Raw genomic sequence first — 22,485 nt, forward strand, 5'->3', positions numbered from 1 at the left:
ATCGGCTCCGCTCTGACAGCTGACACAGACAGCTGGGAGATCGCGCGGCACTTGCAGGTGTCAGGGAGCCGCACCTCGCAGGAGACGGGATGTCTGCTTTGGTTTTATTCTAAAAATTGTTTCGGACATTTGGAGATCGCATTTTTATATTCTGTACACACAAGATACTGTTGTCACGCTTTATTTGGGGACACCATTACAGTCATTACCAGCGCATCTTATTGATTCACCAATTATTTTCTTCCTCACTATTCAAGGAGTTTTTGATTGCAGCAGTTTTTGTTTTTTTATGTTTGAGGTCAAGCTGACCTTTTGCATTAATATTTTCAAAAATATCCCCTAGTTTGTAGATGCGATAACTTTTGCGCAAACCAATCAATATACACTTATTGGGATTTTGTTTACCAAAAATATGTAGCAGAATACATATTGGCCTAAATTAATGAAGAAATAGATTTTTTTAAATTTTTTAATTGGATATGTTTTATAGCAGAAAGTAAACATAATTGTTTTTTTTTGTTTTTTTTCAAAATTGTCTTTTTTTTTCTTTTTATAGCGCAAAAAATAAACAATGCAGAGGTGATCAAATACCACTAAAAGAAAGCTCTATTTGTGTACAGAGTTGCATGACCCCGCAATTGTCAGTCAAAGTAACGCAGTGCCATATCGCAAAAAATGGCCTGGTCATGAACGGGGGTAAATCTTCCAGGGCTCAAGTGGTTCATTTCTTTGGCTTTTTTTCCCCCTCTGTTTTCAGCTGGTGATCTGCCCAGTAGAGCTGCACGATTAATCGTTAAAAAATCGTGATCTCGATTCACCCCCCCTCACGATCTTAAAACAGCATGTCCTCGATTCTTACAGAGCCGTTCGCTGCTCACTCACAGCTATCAAAAAAAAAATGTTTATTAACATTGTTAAGACCCCATTCACACTGCCGCGACCAGAAAGTCGCCTCATAAGGGGCGATTTGTTAGCGCGACTTTCAGCGCGATTTCAGCACGACTTTGCGCGTATTCAGCACGACTTGTATGATAGACGACTTTTTACGACTTTGTATTTGGCCAATCAGAATATGATGGTTTTGGGTCATGCTCAATCACACAAAAAAAAGTTCTTAAAAATTGTCGTTTTTGATAGAGAGCCAATTATTGAAAAAATTATTGAAAAAAAAAAATTAGATTTCTTTGGATTTAGTGTCTGGGGGGGGGTCTAAAAAGTGTACCTGTGAAGTTTCAGCTCTGTAGCATGTCCAGAACCAGAAAAAAAGAAAAATTTTCTTAGAATTTTTAGTAGCACAGGGATGGGGCTCTGCTCCACCTGGGCGTTTTTGTTGAAGGCGTTTATCGGGCATTTTTTGGGCGTCTTTGGAGGCAGGCATGACATCTTAACTTCTGTGTAGGGGTATATATACACACACACACACATATATGTATACATACACACATATAGGTGTAATAGGAGCAAAAAAACCACAGGGCCTGCGCGTTCTGAGGACCAGCGTCAGAGCTGTATAAAACGTCTGACACTGCTAAAGGCTGATTAACATTGCTTAACGTTGCTTATACAGCGTTAAGCCACGTTATACGTTTTTTTATTTTATTTGAAAATCAATGGTTCCCTATGGGAGCCCATTGATTTGAATGGAAGTCGTATCACAAGTCAGATCAGGATGCGACTTGCGGTCTGAGAATCTTGAGGGGGAACTCTATGCCAAAATGGGGAAAAAAACGGCGTGGAGGTCCCCCAGGTTCCAAACCTTCGGGTCTTGTATGGATTTTGAGGGGAGCCCCACGCCAAAAAAAACTGTGTGGGGTCCCCCCCAGGATCCATACCAGCCCCTTATCCGAGCATGCAGCCCGGGAGGCCATCAAAGGGAAGGGGATGAGTGAGCGGCCCCACCCCCCCAGACCATACCAGGCCCCCCCCCAAAGCACCTTGCACCCATGTTGATGAGGACAAGGGCCTCTTCCCGACAAACCTGGCCGGTGGTGTGGGGGTCTGCGGGCAGGGGGCTTAAAACAAGGGGGCCCCCCAGATTCCGGACCCCCTCCCTATGTGAATGGGTATTCACCCCATTAAAGGCAGTGTATGTAAATAATGACAGGAGACGTTTTAAGAAGTTTATTAAAAATCTTCATTTGGTCTTCTCCGCTCTTTTGCCCTCCACTCTTTTGCCCTCCGCTCTGGTCTTCCCTCTGCTCTTCTTCTTCGTCTGCACTTCTTCCTCTTGTCTTCTCCCCTCTGGTCTTCTTCTTCCTCCGGTCCTCCTCCAACGATGTTTCCGGTGATTATGCCAGTCTCTGCAGCTTGTTATATAGCCATTAGGAGCGTGGTCTCGCGGTGACGTCACCCTGGAGACCCCGCCCCCTTATGTCACAGATGAATTCATCTGATAAAGACCCCAAACACACCTCCAAGATGACCACTGCCTTGCTAAAGAAGCTGAGGGTAAAGGTGATGGACAGGCCAAGCATGTCTCCAGACCTAAACCCTATTGAGCATCTGTGGGACATCCTCAAACGGAAGGCGGAGGAGTGCAAGGTCTCTAACATTCACCAGCTCCGTGATGTCATCATGAAGGACTGGAAAATGACTCCAGTGGCAACCTGTGACGCTCTGATGAACTTCATGTCCAAGAGGGTTAAGGCAATGCTGTAAAATAATGGTGGCCACACAAAATATTGACACTTTTGGCCCAATTTGGACATTTCACTTAGGGGACTACTCACTTTTGTGAGATACTGTATATAGTTACATTGGTATAAGCTGGACCAATGTAACTAATTATAAAATATCCATATCTGGAATACTTCTTTAACCGCTTCCATACAGAGCAGTTAGACACCCTTCCTGCCCAGACCAATTTTCAGCTTTCAGCACTCTCACACTTTGAATGACAATTGCTCAGTCATGCTACACTGTAACCAAACAAAATTTTTATCATTTTTTTCACACAAATAGAGCTTTCTTTTGGTGGTATTTGATCACAACTGGGTTTTTTTTTTTCGTAATATATGCAAAAAAAGAGCAAAAATTTTGAAAAAAAACACTTTTTTTTAGTTTCAATTATGAAATTTTGCAAAAAATAAATTTTTCTTCATACATTTGGGCCAAAATGTATACTGCTACATGTCTCTGGTAAAATTAACCCAAATTAGTGTATATTATTTAGTCTGTGTGAAAGTTATAGTTATAGAGTCTAGAAGCTATGGTACCAATTACTGAAAATTGATCACACCAGATGTACTGACTGCCTATCTCCTTTCTTGAGGCCCTGAAATGTCAGGACAGTACAAATACTGACCAAATGACCCCTTTTTGTAAAGTAGACAGTCCAAGGTATTTAGTAAGAGGCATTGTGAGTTTTTTGAAGTTGTAATTTTTTCCCACAATTCTTGGGAAAATGAAGAAAAAAATTTTTTTTTCTTTTTTTTCCCACAAAGTTGTCAATTTATAAGCTATTTCTAACACATAGCATGTACACAGCAAAAATTACACCCAAAAATACATTCTGCTACTCCTTCCGAGTATGGCGATACCACATGTGTGAGACTTTTACACAGCCTGGCCACAAAAAGAGACTCCACGTCCAAGAAGCACATTCAGGCGTTCTAGGAGCATAAATACACATAAAACTTTCTTACTACCTATCACACTTTTCAAGGCCCTAGAGCACCAATACAATGGAAAAGTCCACAAAATGACCCCATTTTGGAAAGCAAACACTCCAACGTATATTCTATGAGGCATTATGGGTCGTTTGAACATATCATTTTTTTCCACAGGTTTTTGGAAAATGTGGGAAAAAAATGAAAACTTTTTTTTTTTACACAAAGTTGTCAATTTATAGGATATTCCTAACACATAGCATGTACACAGCAAAAATGACACCCCAAAATACATTCTGCCACTCCTCCTGAGTATGGCAATACCACATGTGTGAGACTTTTTCACAGCCTAGCCATATAGAGGGGCCTAACATCCAAGGAGCATCATCATGCATCCTAGCCTAGGCCTATTTTTGACATTTGGTGTTTACAAGCTAAAATCAGTTGTTTTGCTAGAAAACTGCTTAGAACCCCCAAACATTATATATTTTTTTTAGCAGAGACCCTAGAGAATAAAATGGAGATTATTGCAATATTTTTTATCACACCGTATTTGCGTAGCGGTCTTCCAAACGCAATTTTTTTGGAAAAAATTCACTTTTTTTAATTAAAAAATAAGAAACCAGTAAAGTTAGCCCATTTTTTTCCATAATGTGAAAGATAATGTTACGCCGAGTAAATAGATACCCAACATGTCATGTTTCAAAATTGCGCACGCTCACGGAATGGTGACAAACTTTGGTACTTAAAAATCCCCATAGGCGACAATTTAAAAATTTCTACAGGTTGCCATCTTTGAGTTACAGAGGAGGTCTAGGGCTCAAATTATTCCCCTTGCTCTAACGATCGCGGCGATACCTCACATGTGTGGTTTGAACACCGTTTACATATGTGGACGGGGTTTCTGTATGCATTCGCTTCTGCGCGCGAGCTAACGGGGACAGGGCGCTTTAATTTTTTTTTTACTATTTATTTTATTTATTATTTTTTATTTTTACACCGTTTAAAAAAAAAAAAAAAATTGATCATTTTTATTTCTATTAAAAGAAATGTAAATATTCCTCGTAATAGAAATAGGCACGACAGGACCTCTTTTTTGTGAGATCTGGGGTCAAAAAGTCCTCAGATCTCACAAGTACACTAAAAGATATAAAAAAAAAAAAAAAAAATAATAATTATAATATAAAATGAAAAAAAAAAAAAAAAGAACCTTTAAACCGGTTGCTAGGCAACAACATTTTCCGTAGCTCCGGTCCTCCAAGACCATAGAGTCAAGTGAGGGCAAGCTTGCCCTCACTCGACATCCTGTCTGTGAGGATTCGGGACCGGATCGTTTTCCCCGCTGCCGGCGGGTCCGGTAGGCGGGGAAAAGGACCGGAACGCGTCGGGAGGGGGGGGGGCGCCTCTTCCGCCATCCCGGAAGGGTTATCCCACGGCGAATCCGCCGCTGGGACCACCCTTATCGGAAATCCAACCGTCCACCGTTTAAAAAAATACCAGGGTTATGGCAGCTATCTGCTGCCATAACACCGGTATTTAGGTTTAAACGGAGGACGTATATAAACCTTTTTGGACTTGGACATGGTGGCTGTATGAAGGGTGACAGGTACTCGGGTACTTTGTTGGGCAGGTGACAGGTACTCTGGTACTGATGAGCAGGTGGCAGGTACTCGGGTACTCCGATAGGCAGGTGACAGGTACTCGGGTACTCTGATGGGCAGGTGACAGGCAGGTGATAGGTACTGATGAGTAGTACTCACTGACTGATAGGTGATAGGTGATACTGTACTGATGGGTACTGATGATCAGTACTGATACGTGATAGGTACTGATGAGTACTGATGAGTAGTGATGGGTACTGATGAGCAGGCGGCAAGTACTCGGGTACTTCAGGCGTCAGGTACTCTGATGAGCAGGTGGAAGGTACTCGGGTACTCTGATGGGTAGGTGACAGGTACTCAGGTACTCTGATGACGGGTACTCCGTTCACAGGTACTCAAAGTACCCGAGTACCTGTCATCAGAGTACCCGAGTACCTGTCATCAGAGTACCCGAGTACCTGTCATCAGAGTACCCGAGTACCTGTCATCAGAGTACCCGAGTACCTGTCAGAGTACCCGAGTACCCGTCATCAGAGTACCCGAGTACCCGTCATCAGAGTACTCGAGTACCTGTCATCAGAGTACCCGAGTACCTGTCATCAGAGTACCCGAGTACCCGTCATCAGAGTACCCGAGTACCTGTCATCAGAGTACCCGAGTACCCGTCATCAGAGTACCCGAGTACCTGTCATCAGAGTACCCGAGTACCCGTCAGAGTACCCGAGTACCTGTCATCAGAGTACCCGAGTACCTGTCATCAGAGTATCCGTCATCAGAGTACCTGAGTACCTGTCATCAGAGTACCCGAATACCTGTCACCAGCCCATCAGAGTACCCAAGTACCTGTCATCTGAGTACCTGATGGGCTGATGACAGGTACTCGGGTACTTTGATGGGCTAGTGACAGGTGCTCTTTATTGGGGGGGGGGGCAATCAGTGTGTTTGGGGTGCACTGTAGTTGGTAACTAGCTGTTACCACAATCTCCTCCTCACACAGGATCAGTGTGTGAGGAGGAGAACATGGTGACAGCTAGTTACCGTGTTCTCTGTTGACATTTGTGACCGGCTGTGATTGGACACAGCCGGTCACGTGGTAAAGAGCCAATTTCATTGGCTCTTTACCTAGATCGGGGATCGACTCTGTCCGAGGGACGAGCCTCGTCCCCGATCGCTGCTCTGCGCGCCCCCGGGGGAGCGCATTGCAGAGAGAAAACGAGCGGCTCGTGCTGGAGCCGCTCATGTGATCGGCTGTGATTGACACAGCCGATCACGTGGTAAACAGTCAATTTCTATTGGCTGTTTACCTTGATCAGGGATGGGCTATGTCAGAGGGACGAGCCTCATCCCTGATCGCGCCGCTGCGCGCCGCCGGGGGCGCGCAGTAGCAGCTAGGACGGGCCGACGTCATATGACGGCGGCCCGGATCTAGACAACCACTTTGCCGACGTCATTTTACATGACTCGGTATGGAAGTGGTTAAACACAGAACTAGATCTGGGAATCATAAAATTTGTTTATTCCCAAAATAAATGAATCTGCGTTTAAATAAAGCAAACGCGGGAGGCTAGTGTGAATGGGGCCTAAAAGAGATTGTACAATCACATTGTAATATATGTAGTTAGCTCCCAGAATAAGAGATTTGTATTCTCATCATAGCAGCCTACTACAGCGGGGAGAAACAGATTGTAGAGAGAGCTATTTTTCTCATTATAAACTCGCTATTTTCCTGGATAATATTGGGCTGTATAAAACAGACCCTTTGATCATGATTAATGGCGCAGTCATGGCGGCCTTTCCTATGTAAAGTTAATATGGCGGTCAATGAGATGGAACATACCATGTTTCTCAATCAAGTGCTAACGGAAGACTGAAGAGGTCCTAGCGGATCAGTGATCGCTGCAGCTTCATAACATTACAGACATCTGGATTCCACATGAGGAGATGTGTCTGAAATCAGACTTCTTTTTATTCTGTATCTAACCAGCCAGCCTAGATAGAAGAGAGAGGGAAAGGTAGACTCAGTACACAGTGCAAAGAATAATGACAGTGCCATTATCTTACCTCAGGGAATGTTAGGAGTCTCTCCATCTACCTGGTTACCATTCATCCATTTTCCCAGGACAGTCCCTGTTTTGAGGACTTGGCATATCCTTTCCATGAGGCAGTGAATTGTAAATGTTTCACTGCACAGGTGCCTTGGCTATCCCAAAATGGTGCTGCTGGCCTATATAGGCAATTGCGCATGTGTGGCACATATATGCTGCCTTTCCTTTTTCATCTTTCTAGTAGTACTCCTGACTTCTGCTCTCCATGTAATTCCTACTACTTGGGTTGAGATATATTCTATCTGCCTGCAAGGTGATGGATGTGGTCAGTCTCTGGGTGGAGACCAAACCTGATTTAAGCCAGCCAAGCCTGCATTCTCATGCTTGTGATAGCATTGTAATAAGCACAAGCTCTCTGTCTGTCTGTCCTGCTCCGCTATTTGGATTCCCCTATTTGTGAATTTGGATCGGATATTGACTACTCTCTGAACTCTGCCTGAATTTTGACTCTGGATTGACCCTGACCATTATGAAACTTGCCTGCCATGTACCTGGACTGTCATTGAACCACTCTGCTTGTCTACCAACCTGCAAGAACCTGTTTGCTGTGCTCAGTTTGCGCCTGCCCCAGCATGGTGGCCAGGCACTATAGCATTGTGTATAAGACCCAGAGGGCATCCAAGTACCGGTAGGCCTGCTTGCCTTATGGGAAAGGGGGCTGCTATAGGTGAAGAACGCCAGCTATGGCGTTGGACCACCTGCGTTAGGGGTGAGCATAACAGTTCCATACTCCTCAGCTCCGCACTCTGTGTGTCATTTAAATTGTTAGTTGGGTTTCCCTGCATTTAATTTTGAAAATCTGGTATTTTTATTCTGTCTGTCTGTCTGTCTGTCTGTCTGTTTCTCTGTCTGTCTCTATCTAAACTATATTGTCAAAAGGATTGGGACGCTTGCCTTTACACACACATGAACTTTAATAGCATCCCAGTCTTAATCCGAGGGTTCAATATTGAGTTGGCCCACCCTTCGCAGCATTAACAGTTTTAACTCCTCTGGGAAGGCTGTCCAGAAGGTTTAGGAGTGTGTCTATGGGAATGTTTGACTATTACCTTCTCCTTGCGATCCAGCGATGGGAGATCTCCCATTGCTGTGATCGCCAGCCGAGATCCTGGCCGCTCGTCCGTCGGTCTGATGACTTCCTGGTTCCGTTCCCTGCAGCAGCAATGGTGCATGGGAGCGAAACTGAGAGGGAAATTCAAATGTTGCACAAAACACAAACACATAACATTTATATTATATATATATATATACACACACACACACACACATATATATATATATATATATATATATATATACACACATATATATAACATATAATATATAACGCATGAATTATAATCTAATCAATAATATATTATTATATATTTTATTATATATATATATATATATATATATATATATATATACATATATATATATATATACATATATATATATATATATATATATATATATATATATATATATATATATTATATTATATATTATATAATAAAATTATATTATTGATTAGATTATAATTCATGCGTTTGTGTTTCAAATTTATCACATCTGGGATGTCTACTAGAGTCTTGTTTTGGTCAGGTTTAAGTCAGTAATTACTAAGAATTATAGGCCTATAATACATAACGCCAAATTTCCATGCAAAAAATTGTACCGCTTTTGGTACATAATTCCTGACATAATCATACCGCCAGGGAGGTTAAAGGCCTGCACAGAGTCCTGACCTCAACCCGATAGAACACCTTCGGAATGTACTAGAGTGGAGACTGCCAGCTAGGCCTTCTTATCCAACATCAGTGCCTGACCTCACAAATGCGCTTCTGGAAGAATGGTCAAACATTCCCATAGATACACTCCTAAACCTTGTGGACAGCCTTCCCAGAAGAGTTGAAGCGGTTATAGCTGTAAAGGGTGGGCCAACTCAATATTGAACCCTACGGACTAAGACTGGGATGCCACTAAATTTCATGTGCGTGTAAAGGCAGGCGTCCCAATACTTTTGACAATATAGTGTATCTATCTATCTATCTATCTATCTATCTATCTATCTATCTATCTATCTATCTATCTATCTATCTATCTATCTATCTATCTATCTGTCTATCTGTCTATCTGTCTATCTGTCTGTCTATCTGTCTATCTGTCTATCTATCTATCTATCTATCTATCTATCTATCTATCTATCTATCTATCTATCTATCTATCTATCTATCTATCTATCTATCTATCTATCTATCTATCTATCTATCTATCTATCTATCTATCTATCTATCTATCTATCTGTCTATCTGTGTCACCCTTTCTTCTGATGTACTGTGGCCCCCATGTCTCATACACTTCCAAAAATGTTCTCTGCTCCCCCATTACCTGTGGGCTCTATTAATTTGCAGCCATGGTACAAAGACTCCTTGGTACTGAGGGTTAAACAACGGGAGCATGGTGATAGTCTCTCAGTATGGCAGCTAAAATGTAATGACATTATCCTCATAGGAAGGCTCAGACTCAGCAATACAATTTGGAGGCAAACTTTAGAGCAGATTAAGGAACAGTGAAGCAATAACATCAAGCATCTGGTCACTGTCCTAAGGGTGCACGCTGGGTTAATAATGCACAGCCTTACTGCGGGCTTTCCATACACTTTTCACTGTGCACAGCACATAGAACTTTCCATTGTTCTTCTTCTGGGAGCTCCCCGATCCAATGGAGGCCCAGCCTCCAGACATATATGTCGATAGATAATTACACATAGAGCATTGGCTGCACAAGACATTTGGACTGATAGGGCAAGAAGATAACTCTAGCCCTAGCTGTGTTGCATAGGGTAAACTCAAACAAATACACATGAAAAATCTATTTTCCCAGTAATGAGCCTCCAGTAACCCCAATTAGCTGGCTAGTATCCCATTGACAAAGTACGATGGCACCCCAGATTTTGGGGCGCGAAAAAAAAGTATGCTCCCTGCTGTGGGTTACCTAGATCCAATGGCATACTTGCCAACTGTCCCTTTTTTCCAGGGACAGTCCCTGCAAATAGGAGCCTGTTCCAGGTAATTTATATTGTCCCTGGAAGCGCCCGTTAATCGGGCTGCCCATAAATGTTACGCAGAAGTAGCGCAGCTGAATGGGAGACCTTTTCCAACTCTGCTACTGTGGCCTTAAGTTTGAAATTCCCTTTTTAATTTCCTGTAATTCTCTCTATATTGAGTAGACTCTCTAATCTGATAAGTAGGCGAGATTAATTATGCAGAGTGGGCGGAGCTTCAGGGAAGTGGGTGTGGTAATTGATATCTGTGCTGCAAAGTGTCCCTGGAAATTTTTTTTAAATGTTGGCAACTATGCAATGGCTAGATCCGCAGGAAAAAGCTTGGCCTGCTTGCAGTTCACCTTTTTCAGATGTCTTAAGGCCGGTTAGGTGATGCTGCAGGACCCTCTTAACCTCTTTTCAGGCTCTGCCATCCTCTGCAGTGGCACGGATGTGGTCTGCACATGTGGTGGACCCATGAAGTCTTGCCCTCACTGTATGCTCTCAGTCTTCTGCGTTGAGTGATTCTGGGGGCCATTCATCCCATAAGACTGAGGATATCTTGTGGCAGAGATAAGCTACTTCATGAGACAGCTCCAGATTGCAGGTTAGTGTTGCAGCCAAAGTTGCCTGGGGGACCATATAAAATAATGCACAGTAGGCACTTCCTCCAATAAAAATACACAAGATCTGAAGTGACTCGGAAATGAGGACTCGGGTAATCTGGAAACTTTTATTTTTGTTAGGGATGTCAACGACACAATGTATAGTTGGCTATGTGCTGCCATGGCCTATGTTGGCAGTACAGAAATGTCAACTTAAAGTGGTATTAAATCAAAAAACAAAAATGTGTTATATTTCAGCTTACCAATTCTTAGACATGGTGGCTGCATTAGTTATCTTTTTTTTTAGGATAATTTCCCTTTATTTTTACCTGGTGATCTGAGTTTAATATTTTTTAACTTCCTTTATTTTCACTGGTTAATTTTTTTTATCAGACCAAGCTGCCTAGCAAAATTGGCAGTTACAGGGTTGAGACAAACCATGGTCAGATGGTTAGAATGGTCAGACTTTATTCATTTATGTAAAACCTTTATCCCTAAAGGGGGATAAAATGGTGGCGTAACTGCTTAAGCACTTGCCGACCGCCCGCCGCAGTTTTACTGCGGCGGGCTGGCTTGGCTGCGTGAAATGACGTAGCCCTACATCAGTCGCGCGCGTGGTGCTGGAGTGCGAGCGTGTGCTGCTGGCGGCGTGCTCCCGCCCCCACTAGGCAGTGGAGATGCAGATCCACGGGACCGACGGGCGCGATTGCCGCCGGGCACCTGCGATCACTCCCTGCTGAGAGAAAAGGACAGTCAGCTGTTGTAAACACAGCAGACCGTTGTTCTCTCTGGGATGAACACAGAGCGCCTGTGATCCTTTTATATAGGATCTCAGGTCTCTGTGGTCATTTCACAAGTCCCTCCCCCATACAGTTATAAAACACTCCCCTAGGCTCACCCTTTGATTACCCCTAGGTTAACTGCTTCCCTGCCGGTGTCATTATTACAGTAACAGTGCATATGTTTTAGCACTGATTACTGTAGTAATGTCACTGGTCCCCCCAAAAGTGTAAAAAATGTCAGTTAGGGGTCCGATCTGTCCGCCGCAATGTCGCAGTCATAATCGCAGATCGCCACCATTACTATTAACAAAAAATAAATAAATAAAAATGACATACATCTTTCCCCTAGTTTGTAGAAGCGATAACTTTTGCGAAAAAACAATCAAAATGCGCTTATTGCGATTTTCTTTTTTACCAAAAATATGTAGTAGAATACAAATTGCCCTAAAAGGATGAAAATTTTAGATTTTAAATTTTTTTGGGGAGGAATGTCATATAGCAGAATGTGAAAATATGTTTTTTTTTTCAGAATTGTCGCTCTTTTTTTGTTTATAGCGCAAAAAATAAAAATCGCACAGGTGATCAAATACCACCAAAAGAAAGCTCTGTTTGTGGGAAAAAAAGGACGTAAATTTAGTTTGGGTACAGTGTCGCACGACCACGCAATTGTCCGTTAAAGTAAAGCAGTGCCAAATCGCAAAATAGGGCCAGATCAGGAAGGGGGCAAATCCTTCCGGGGCTAAAGTGGTTAAGGGGGCAAATCCTTCTGGTCCAGAACTGGTTAAAGAGTGTTAGCTGGAGCTCAGCTTTCATTTCTTATCCAAATCCATCTAAATTTTCACGCATGTCTAGCACTACCCCCCCCCCCCCCCCCCCCCCAGGTTGGCAATGCTGCTGTTCAAAGATGTCTCTGTTGCTCCTTCATCCAGAGTGGAGACACTCTAGGACAGGAAGTTTGTTACTGGCTGGATCACCAAGTGAAAATATATTGTAACAAAATCCTGAAAAAAAAAAAAAAACGAATCTAGCCACCATATCTAAGGACTAGTAAGCTGCAATCAGAGTTGTATAAAGTACTCGAAACCCATACTTGAGTAAAAGTACAAGTGCTCTATCAAAAAGTGACTTGAGTAGAAGTACTAAAGTATTCAACATTTTTTGTACTTAAGTATTGCAAGTAGTTTTTTTTTAAATTTTGCTACTCAAGTACTGAAAGTAAAAGTACAAGTGCTGTGTTATATAATTATTAAAGAAAGAAGTCAAAAGATTGAACATCATATTGTTTTTTATTATTTCAAATGCAGCTTTTATTTATACATACAGTAGCTTTTATTTTCGTATGCGCTGATAATACACATGTTTTGAGCTTCATGAAACCTGCCATCTACTGTTCTGGCAGTGGTAATTTTTATAATTGTAACGAGTAACTACGCAGCACAAAAAAAAAATAACGGAGTAGAAGTATTGAAATCATTGAAAAAATGTAGTGAAGTAAAAGTGGAAGTAGGAGAAAAAAATTCTACTCTAGGAAAGTACAGATACCGCCTTTCCGTACTTAAGTACAGTAGTGAAGTAGTTCTACTTAGTTACTATACATCTCGGGCTGCAATATAATATATTTTTGTTTTTTGGTTTAATACCACTTGAGGTCCTCATCACATAAAATTCACCTACCGGTCTAACTAAAAATATCTATCTTTTTGTGTATCTGTCTTTTTTCTGTTCCTCTCTCCCTGTATAATGGACTCTCTATAGACATCCCTGTCCAGTCTATACATTATAAGGAGCAAACCCTACTCCTAACGTTAGATATGATTCTAATTCTGCTGGAGTTAAGCAAACGTTTTCCGAGCTGTTCTTGGACGAGGCCTGGCAGATGAATAATGACATTTCATTTTGTCCATGTGGAATATCATCGTCTGCTGGAAGAGACGGAGCAGCTCTGACAGGAAGGGAGCCCAATAAATCCCAAGAAGTCGGAGTCCAGAACGATTCTGGCACGGGGCCTCCAGAGAGATCGGCAAACCACCCAACGAGCCGGAGAAGCAAACATCGGTATGAGATCAACCTTAACATACAAAGTCAGCCAAGATCCTTGTAGCACTTGTCTATGTAACACCTGCCTTCAATTATCCTGCCTGGTCCCCCGGAGGATGTTGGGAGCCTCATGTGCAACCCTGTTACGCAAGAGGCGCGAGATTTATGCACTGCGAACACTGCCTTTCAGGCAACACATGGAAGAGCAGGTACTAAGAAACTCTCTGGATGATGGATGAAGATATTAAGTGACCAGCTGTCCCCGCTTCTTGGGGCTTGCTCAAGGAAAGGATTCGCAGGAGACATAAATGATTAGATTTCATGCGAAAATCAGAATTGTTCCATGCTACGGCTAGACTTCCCAACATGCTGAGACTGTGGCTCTTTAATGACTTTACCATGCAACATTTCACATCGGAATTGTGCCTGTGTGGGCTCTAACATTATAACGTTGAGTGCTCCTAAAGAGCAAAGCCAACCAAACTAGATATCAAAAGTTATCTCCATGTGTAGTATGTATCTGTCAGTCTATCTATCTAGATTATCTTATTATATTTCTGTCTGTTTATTACATTTATTTCTGTATCACTATCTCCTTATCTTTCTATACATACATTATCTATCTATCTATACTATATTACCAAAACTATTGGGACGCCTGCCTTTACACACACGTGAACTTTAATACCATCCCAGTCTTAGTCCGTAGGGCTCAATACTGAGTTAGCCCACCCTTTGCAGCTATAACAGCTTCAACTCTTCTGGGAAGGCTGTTCACAAGGTTTAGGAGTGTGTCTATGGGAATGTTTGACCATTCTTCCAGAAGTTCATTTGTGAGGTCAGGCACTGATGTTGGAGAGAAGGCTTGGCTCACAGTCTCCACTCTAATTTATCCTAAAGGTGTTCTGCCGGGTTGATGTCAGACTCTGTGCAGGCCAACCAAGTTCCTCTTTATGGACCTTGCTTTGTGCACTGGTGCGCAGTCATGATAAAGGAAAAGGAATTGGCAGCACTCCAGGTTGAGTCAAAATGCAGATTTATTGACTGGACATCCAAATATGACAATCGTGATAAGGTATATACCTTGTCACGATTGTCATATTTGGATGTCCAGTCAATAAATCTGGATTTTGACTCAACCTGGAGTGCTGCCAATTCCTTTTCCTTCATCAAGTTTTCACGGAGGCGAGCCGGGCATGCACCGGTGTGAGTCATCAGGCAATTACACCACCTTGAGCAGTGAGTTCTTGTCTTTTCAGGTGCGCAGTCATGTTGGAAGAAGAAGGGGCCATCCACAAACTGTTCCCACAAAGTTGGGAGCATAAAATTGTCCAAAATGTCTTGGTATGCTGATGTCTTAAAGTTCCCTTCACTGGAATTAAGGGGCCAAGCCCAACCCCTGAAAAACAACCCCACACCATAATCCCCCCTCCACCAAATGATTTGGACCAGTGCACAAAGCAAGGTCCATAAAGACATGGATGAGCAAGTTTGGGACGGAGGAACTTGACTGGCCTGCACAGAGTCCTGACCTCAACCCGATAGAACACCTTTGGGATTAATTAGAGCAGAGACCTTGCTTTGTGCACTGATCCAGATCATTTGGTGGAGGGAGGCATATGATGAGGGGTTATTTTTCAGGGGTTGGGCTTGGTCCCTTAGTTCCAGTGAAAGGAACTCCTAAGGCATCAGCATACCAAGACATTTTGGACAATTTCATGCTCCCAACTTTGTGGGAACAGTTTGGGGATGGCCATGTTCCAACATGACTGTGCACCAGTGCACAAAGCACCACCATATTCCCCCCTCCACCAAATGATTTGGACCAGTGCACAAAGCAAGGTCCATAAAGACGAGAATGAGCGAGTTTGGGGTGGAGGAAATTGACTGGCCTGCACAAAATTATATTATTGATTAGATTATAATTCAAATTTATCACATCTGGGATGTCTACTAGAGTCTTGTTTTGGTCAGGTTTAAGTCAGTAATTACTAAGAATTATAGGCCTATAATACATAACGCCAAATTTCCATGCAAAAAATTGTACCGCTTTTGGTACATAATTCCTGACATAATCATACCGCCAGGGAGGTTAAAGGCCTGCACAGAGTCCTGACCTCAACCTGATAGAACACTTTTGGGATGAATTAGAGCGCAGACTGCGAGCCAGGCCTTGTCTCCAACATCAGCGTCTGACCTCACAAATGCGCTTCTGGAAGAATGGTCAAACATTCCCATAGACACACCCCTAAACCTTGTGGACAGCCTTCCCAGAAGAGTTGAAGCTGTTATAGCTGCAAAGGGTGGGCCAACTCAATATTGAACCCTACGGAATAAGACTGGGAGGCCATTAAATTTCATGTGTGTGTAAAAGCAGGTGTCCCAATACTTTTGGTAATATTATCTATCAATTTATCTGTCTATCTGTCTATCTATCTATCTATCTATCTATCTATCTATCTATCTATCTATCTATCTATCTATCTATCTATCTATCTATCTATCTATCTATCTATCTATCTATCTATCTATCTATCTATCTATCTATCTATCTATCTATCTATCACTTAGTCAATGAGTCTGGAGTGATGGGGAGGACCTCTCTTACACCTCAGGCTTTAGGCCCGTGGTAGAGTGAACAGGTTTTACGAGAGCGTGGAGTTGCACAAGTGCCAGGTAGTTCTTGCCAGCAACGGAGCTGAGAAGAGCATCTGATCCGTAGCAGAGTCAGGCTGGACAACAGGCCACAACAGGACACCCACTAGGTGACAAGCAGATGATCAGTGAACACTGGCTAGAAAGCAGGCAGGAGACCAACGGAAACCCAGTGGGCCAGCAGAGATGGGCTGGTCAGCGAACAGTTAATAAGCAAGAACTGGCTGGGCCACAGGTAGGCAGTCAGTGGTGGGAAGGGGGAGAAGCAACAGAGTCAGACAAGCCAGGTCAAGAGCAGGCAATCAGATTGAGTACAATTACAAAGACTAAAGCGTAGTCAGGATGCAAGCCAGAGTCGGTAAGAGGTGACCATATCAATGGCAGAAGGAACAGGCATAAGGGTAAATAAAGGCAAAAGCCAGGGTCAGTGCAGGTGGAGGTCAAGAGTAGCAAAGGTAGGCTGGGTCAGTAACTGCTAATCAGATACAGATAACAGACCATAGGTCTCATGGGAATGCTGTAGAAAAAGACAGCACTGGACCAGAGTAAAGGTTCAGTTCAAATAGTCTGCCTGACGCCAGCATTGGTGACAGATGTGCCCGTATGTTTGCAAGGTCGCAATTATGCCCTCTATGTGCACTTGTGAGACTATGTGCTGGCCTCCGTCTGCACATAGGAATTCATCCTGAGGTACTGTTCTACATGCTGGCATGTCCTTCCTAACACTATCTTTTAATATTATCTATTTGTTTAATTAGTGTCTTTTTGTAGATATAATACAACATTTGCCATTTCCACCAACATTTAATAAAGTAAGTCAAGTAAGGATGGTGGAGCAAGCAGCAGCAAAAAGATTGGGCTGGTTGCAAACTTATCTCTAATAATAGGCTTCCTCATTCACTGCTGCCGACAACCTGACACTGTTAAGGGCCGTACACACTTGACAAAAATGGGACGAAATATCCTCCGATTTTTCTCTGTCTTCTCAGCGTTCATTACCGTTTTTAGTCGACAGTGCATAAATGTTCACAAAATTTCTCATCCGATTTTAATTTTTTTTGGCACATTTGTTCCTAGACTTCCGGGTCGTCAGCAACTTCAGATCATGCGCGGTCTTTCGTATCCGATTTTTCACGGACTTACTGCATACACATTAAACAAAAATCGGTTGTCTGGGGACGGATGAAAAACATTTTGGTGTTTGTCCCTCCCTTTTTTTTCATTGAAAATGTCGGCATCGGATGCTGAAAGTTGTGTACACACTAGGCGGAAATCGGACGATTTCACATCAGGCGGAAATTTTCAGCAGATTTTCTACTAGTGTGTACCCTGCTTTACCTTTATAGCTTGTTTGGCCTTGCAGTTATGGCAAAAAGAGGAATTTGGCATGGTCACCTTTCTCCATGGTGCAGCTCCTTCCTGCTTCCCACTGTCCTTTCTACTTGCACATCCTTTGAGCTTATTCGCATCTTAGCAGGCTTGTGTAGCACGTGATAGCAGTGTTATGAGAAGTTGACCATGGTTCAACTCAAATCTATATAGTGTGCTTTGATAATGCTCTCATTATCCCTAAAGTGTGATGAGGATGACGATGATGCCGGTGACTCTGTACAACTCTTGATGATTCTGTGGACCAGCTCCGTCTTCATGTTTTCTGATCTAGTGTTGCTTCTTTTAGTGGTTTTATGTTCTGACTGGTGTCAGTGTTTATGTTGTCTAACCATCGTTTTCTTTGGTGAGCGGCCTTATTTTTGTCAGTAACCAATCTAAGCAAAATTGATTTCTCCAATAAATTTGAATCTTGATTGGGTGACATGTCTGACATAGGTGAGCCTTACTGCAAACAATCCCAGCCACTCTGCTCTGAAGCCGATTCCCACCACTTCACTGTCCGAAGAATGCTGGATCCAAATAGTTTGTGACCCTATGACTAAGCTTCTAAAGGACTAAATCATGTAAGAGGAGCCGGAGGGCGGTACCTGTCTCTGATCAATAAACATATTTTGGACGTTGAGCGGCTCTAACTTTGCTGTTTGTCTTTAGTTTTGTAGTTTTGCCATCCAGTAAAACTAGTATTATGCACTCCATTATTTCCTTGTTTGTTATTTTTGCTGTACATGGAATGCACAGGATCCTTCTTTAGCACCATATCTCAAATATGTCAATTTTCTTTCTGTCCACATTTTTATAATTCAACTTTCACAACCATAGGTAGCAATGGACAAGGCAACATCTCGGAGTAGTCTCCATTGGTTGCCAGTCTTAAGCCTAGTACACACGCAACGATTATCGGCCGACCGACCGTCCGTCTTTTGTCCAGAGTGGTGTTTTGTTGGTTGGAATGTGTCTAGACTGCACACGAATTTTCTCGCCCAACAGAAATCTACTTTAGAAGTGATGTCATGTGTTGGTTTGCTTTCTTTGTGTTCTTTCTTCTCTGAGCATGCCCAGACTTGATCATAAGATTTTTCCCTGTCGAAATCTGTACTGACTGCACGAAAATCGGCCGTGTTTTGACGGCGGACAAAAATTTTAAAGCCTGCACACCAGATTTTTTTCGGCCGAAAAGTCAGAGTCGGTTGTCGGAAGCATCATACTAACAAGCCAAAAATCGGCAGATCGGTCGTCGGATGAAAATTCCCTGCCGATTTTCGACGCGTGTGTACGAGGCTTTACAGTCCTCTGTTCCATATTTGGCATGTGATATGTATAGCATCTCTGTAAAGGCAACGTTTTGAGAGATTTCACTTCCTGTCCTCAAGATACATCAGGAAGTGAGAGAAAATCATCTCTAGGACAGTTGTCACCAGAACAAGTGTCCCCTTTTCAATATTTCTCAATTTCTGTTCTGCTGAAAACTCAATTTTTTTTTCAATTTAAGTAAAGGTTACATATATCACCAGGACAAATAAAGAGAATGAATCTTTCTAGTAGTGACCAAACAGTAGTAAAAACTTGATGGGGGATTCAATCTTTTCATTACTCCATCCATAAAAAAAATTACAGGTTACGTTAAAATGAAACTCCAGCCAAAACATTTTGCTTTGCTTAAGAATGGAGAAGGTACCTAATGGGTCCGGGTTTCCCCTTGCTATCTGTCTTGGAGACACAAAAAAAAGTGAGAGGAAATCTCCCTAGGATGAGTGATTATACAAAATTGTCCCTAATAAAATATTTCCTGTGATAGCTGTAAAATTTTGAATCTCTCCTTACTTTCTATCTAAATGTTCTAAAAATACAAATTACTACTTCATTTTTCTTGCTATAGATGTACTAATTTTTTGATCAGCTTTAATGTGTTTTTGTTTAAAGCCGGTTTTGCTTACAAGTGTCACATCTTTCCTAGGCTCTGAGAATGAAGTCACACAAGTGAACCGTTGTCTGGATGCTGCCAAAGCCTGTAACGTGGACGCCACCTGCCAGAAGTTACGGACGGAGTACGTCGGGTTGTGTATACGCACCACCACACGGAATGATGCTTGCAATCGCTCCAAATGCCACAAGGCCTTGAGGAAGTTCTTTGACCGGGTTCCTGCAGAATACACTAATGAACTGCTCTTCTGTCCATGCGAAGACACAGCTTGTGCCGAACGCAGAAGACAAACCATTGTCCCGGCATGTTCCTATGAGTCGAAAGAGAAGCCAAATTGCCTGACCCCGCTGGATGCCTGCAAGGGTGATTACATCTGCAGGTACGTGTTTCTGTCTTGTAGTTTAAGTTATATTGTCTGTTTTCCTTATCAGTTGCTCTGGCTTACAGACCTCACAGGTACCACAGATGTTTTCGTTGTATAGCTAGAACTTAAAAATAAGTACTTGAAGCTTAGTTTATTTTCCAGATGTTGAAGATGGAACCTTGAGCCTCTTGAAACAATTACTTGCAAATAATATATTTAAAGAAGAATTTCGGATATGATTATTTTTACATACCTACTTTGGTCCAACTTGGACCAATGTAGCCATACATATACCATACCTGTAGAATGCTCCTGGAAGCTGGAAACCACTGAAGTAGACACCACTACTCCAGTGATCTTTGCTAGCTTCTGGGTCCTGTGCTTAGCTGCTGCCCTGCTGCATTGCGAACACAGGTCGGCCACTGGGCACGGGAACCATTTAGAGGATTTTTTGCATTTTTCTCTGCATTGTTTGCATTTTCTGAGCATTTCCAAAGAGACTTTCCAGAACATCAGACATCAGGTAATATTTATAATTATATTATAATAAATATATTATATAAATAATTATAAGGAGTGCTCAGTGAATGAAGAGTTAACAAACATAATTGGCCACAAGTCAAAGCTGCCCAATGTCATGTGACCTAACATGTTAACACCACTTCATGTGACCTGAAAAATTGCAGGTCCTAACCATATATACCATCCACAACATCGCCCCCCAGCTACATCACCAACCTCATCTGCAGATTTCAACCAACTTGTCCTCTCGGCTCCTCCCAAGACCTCCTGCTCTCTAGCTCCCTTGTTAAAGCGGAGTCCCAACCTCGGGCGGTGAAATTTAGCTAAAAATACCCCCGGGACAGTCAGGGCTAGTACATTCCACAATGGATAGCCTCTTCACTGTCCCAGGTCACCCTTACCTTTTAGAAGGAATACTTACCTTGAAAAATTATTTTCCAGCGCTGCCATCTCGGAAGCCAGCGCGTCCTCTTCTGCGTCCTCTTCCGTGTCCTCTTCTCCCAGAATGCACCTGCACCGGCCCCACTCGTCACTGCCAGTGCGGGCGCGTCATCCCTCCACAGGTTCTGGGCATGCCCAGAAGCTGTTTAGCAGGGAATGAGGAGCCCGCACCGGAAGTGACGAGCGGGGCCGGTGCAGGCGCATTGATTCCTGGGAGCGATGACGATCAGCTCCCAGGAATCAATGCAAGGAGGAAGTGACGGCGCGGGCCGCGGCCGCAGAGGGAGGAAGTGGAAGAAAGGTGAGTATATTTTCTTCAATAACAAGGTAAGTAAAAAAAAAAAAAAATTGTAACTATCCATTTGTTTTTCAGGTGACCTAGAGCAAGCGGATGGCCCAAAATCGATTATGTCGATTTTGAGGCCGGAACTCTGCTTTAACTCCTCCAATGCTCACCTACAGGACTTCTCCAGAGCCTCTCTAATCTTATGGAACTCACTGCCCCAGTATGTCTGGTCAGCTCCTACCCTCTCCGCTTTTAGGCAGTCCTTGAAAACAAATTTATTCAGGGAAGCCTACCCCATCTCCACCTGAGAACTGTACTTGAGTCACCTCCATCAGATCCTCCCCTGCAGCTAATATTTTTTGTATCACCTCCCCCTCCCTTTAGATTGTAAGTTCTATTCCTTCAGTACTGAACTGTATTGTAATTGTACTGTCCCCCTTTGTTGTGTAAAGCGCTGTGTAAACTGTTGGGGCTATATAAATCCTATATATTAATATAATACATTTTCTCAATGTTTGCAAAGCATTCTCTGCTTGATGGAGATTGTGACATCACTGCCTGGCCTCTCCAACTCATTGAATCAGAGAATGCAAAGGCTTTGAGAAAATTCAAAGCGATCTGAATGGCGTCTGTGCCCAGGGGACGACCCCCTGTGTTCACACTGCTGCAGGACAGCCATTCAACACTGGACCCAGAATCTAAAAGAGATCACTGTAAATTAGCATTAAAAGAAATTAGTATTTATAACATATCGGACTGGAGGTGGGACTAGCCCTTAATGCAACACGTTTCCCAGAATGAAGTCTTCAGGAGGAAGAATGAGATTTATGATCTAAATTAAAACAGATACCCTTTTCCTTTGCAAAAACTATTGCCATATATACTGTAAACTGTTCAGCTTATAGACAACTCACTGGTGCATAACTAGTGAACAAAAACTCTGCTCCATATCTTTCCCCACAGAAGCCCAGATACTCTCCACCGCCATCTTGCTTCTAACACTTCCTGTTCAGGAACGAAGGAGCGCATCTAAAAAAGATGATTGAGAGTTCTACTCTATGGAAAGTACCACTCTGTTTACCTTGCTTGTGGAACAGAAAGGTTCATATAGAACCTTAAGCTTAACCTACTAAACAAC

General features: G+C 42.7%; 1 protein-coding gene across 1 annotated transcript in view; it reads left to right on the forward strand.

Moving 5' to 3' along the window:
* GFRA4 (GDNF family receptor alpha 4) overlaps positions 1 to 22,485 on the forward strand; it is a 727,205-nt gene that overhangs the window by 658,787 nt on the left and 45,933 nt on the right. Inside the window, exon 5 of the mRNA XM_082258679.1 lies at positions 19,768 to 20,113. Coding sequence (XP_082114805.1) covers positions 19,768 to 20,113 — 346 coding nt within the window. The remainder of the gene's footprint in view (positions 1 to 19,767; positions 20,114 to 22,485) is intronic.

This window comes from Pelophylax lessonae (genome assembly GCF_965119305.1).
Source record: "Pelophylax lessonae genome assembly, chromosome: 1".
NCBI classification, from domain to species: Eukaryota; Metazoa; Chordata; class Amphibia; order Anura; family Ranidae; genus Pelophylax; species Pelophylax lessonae.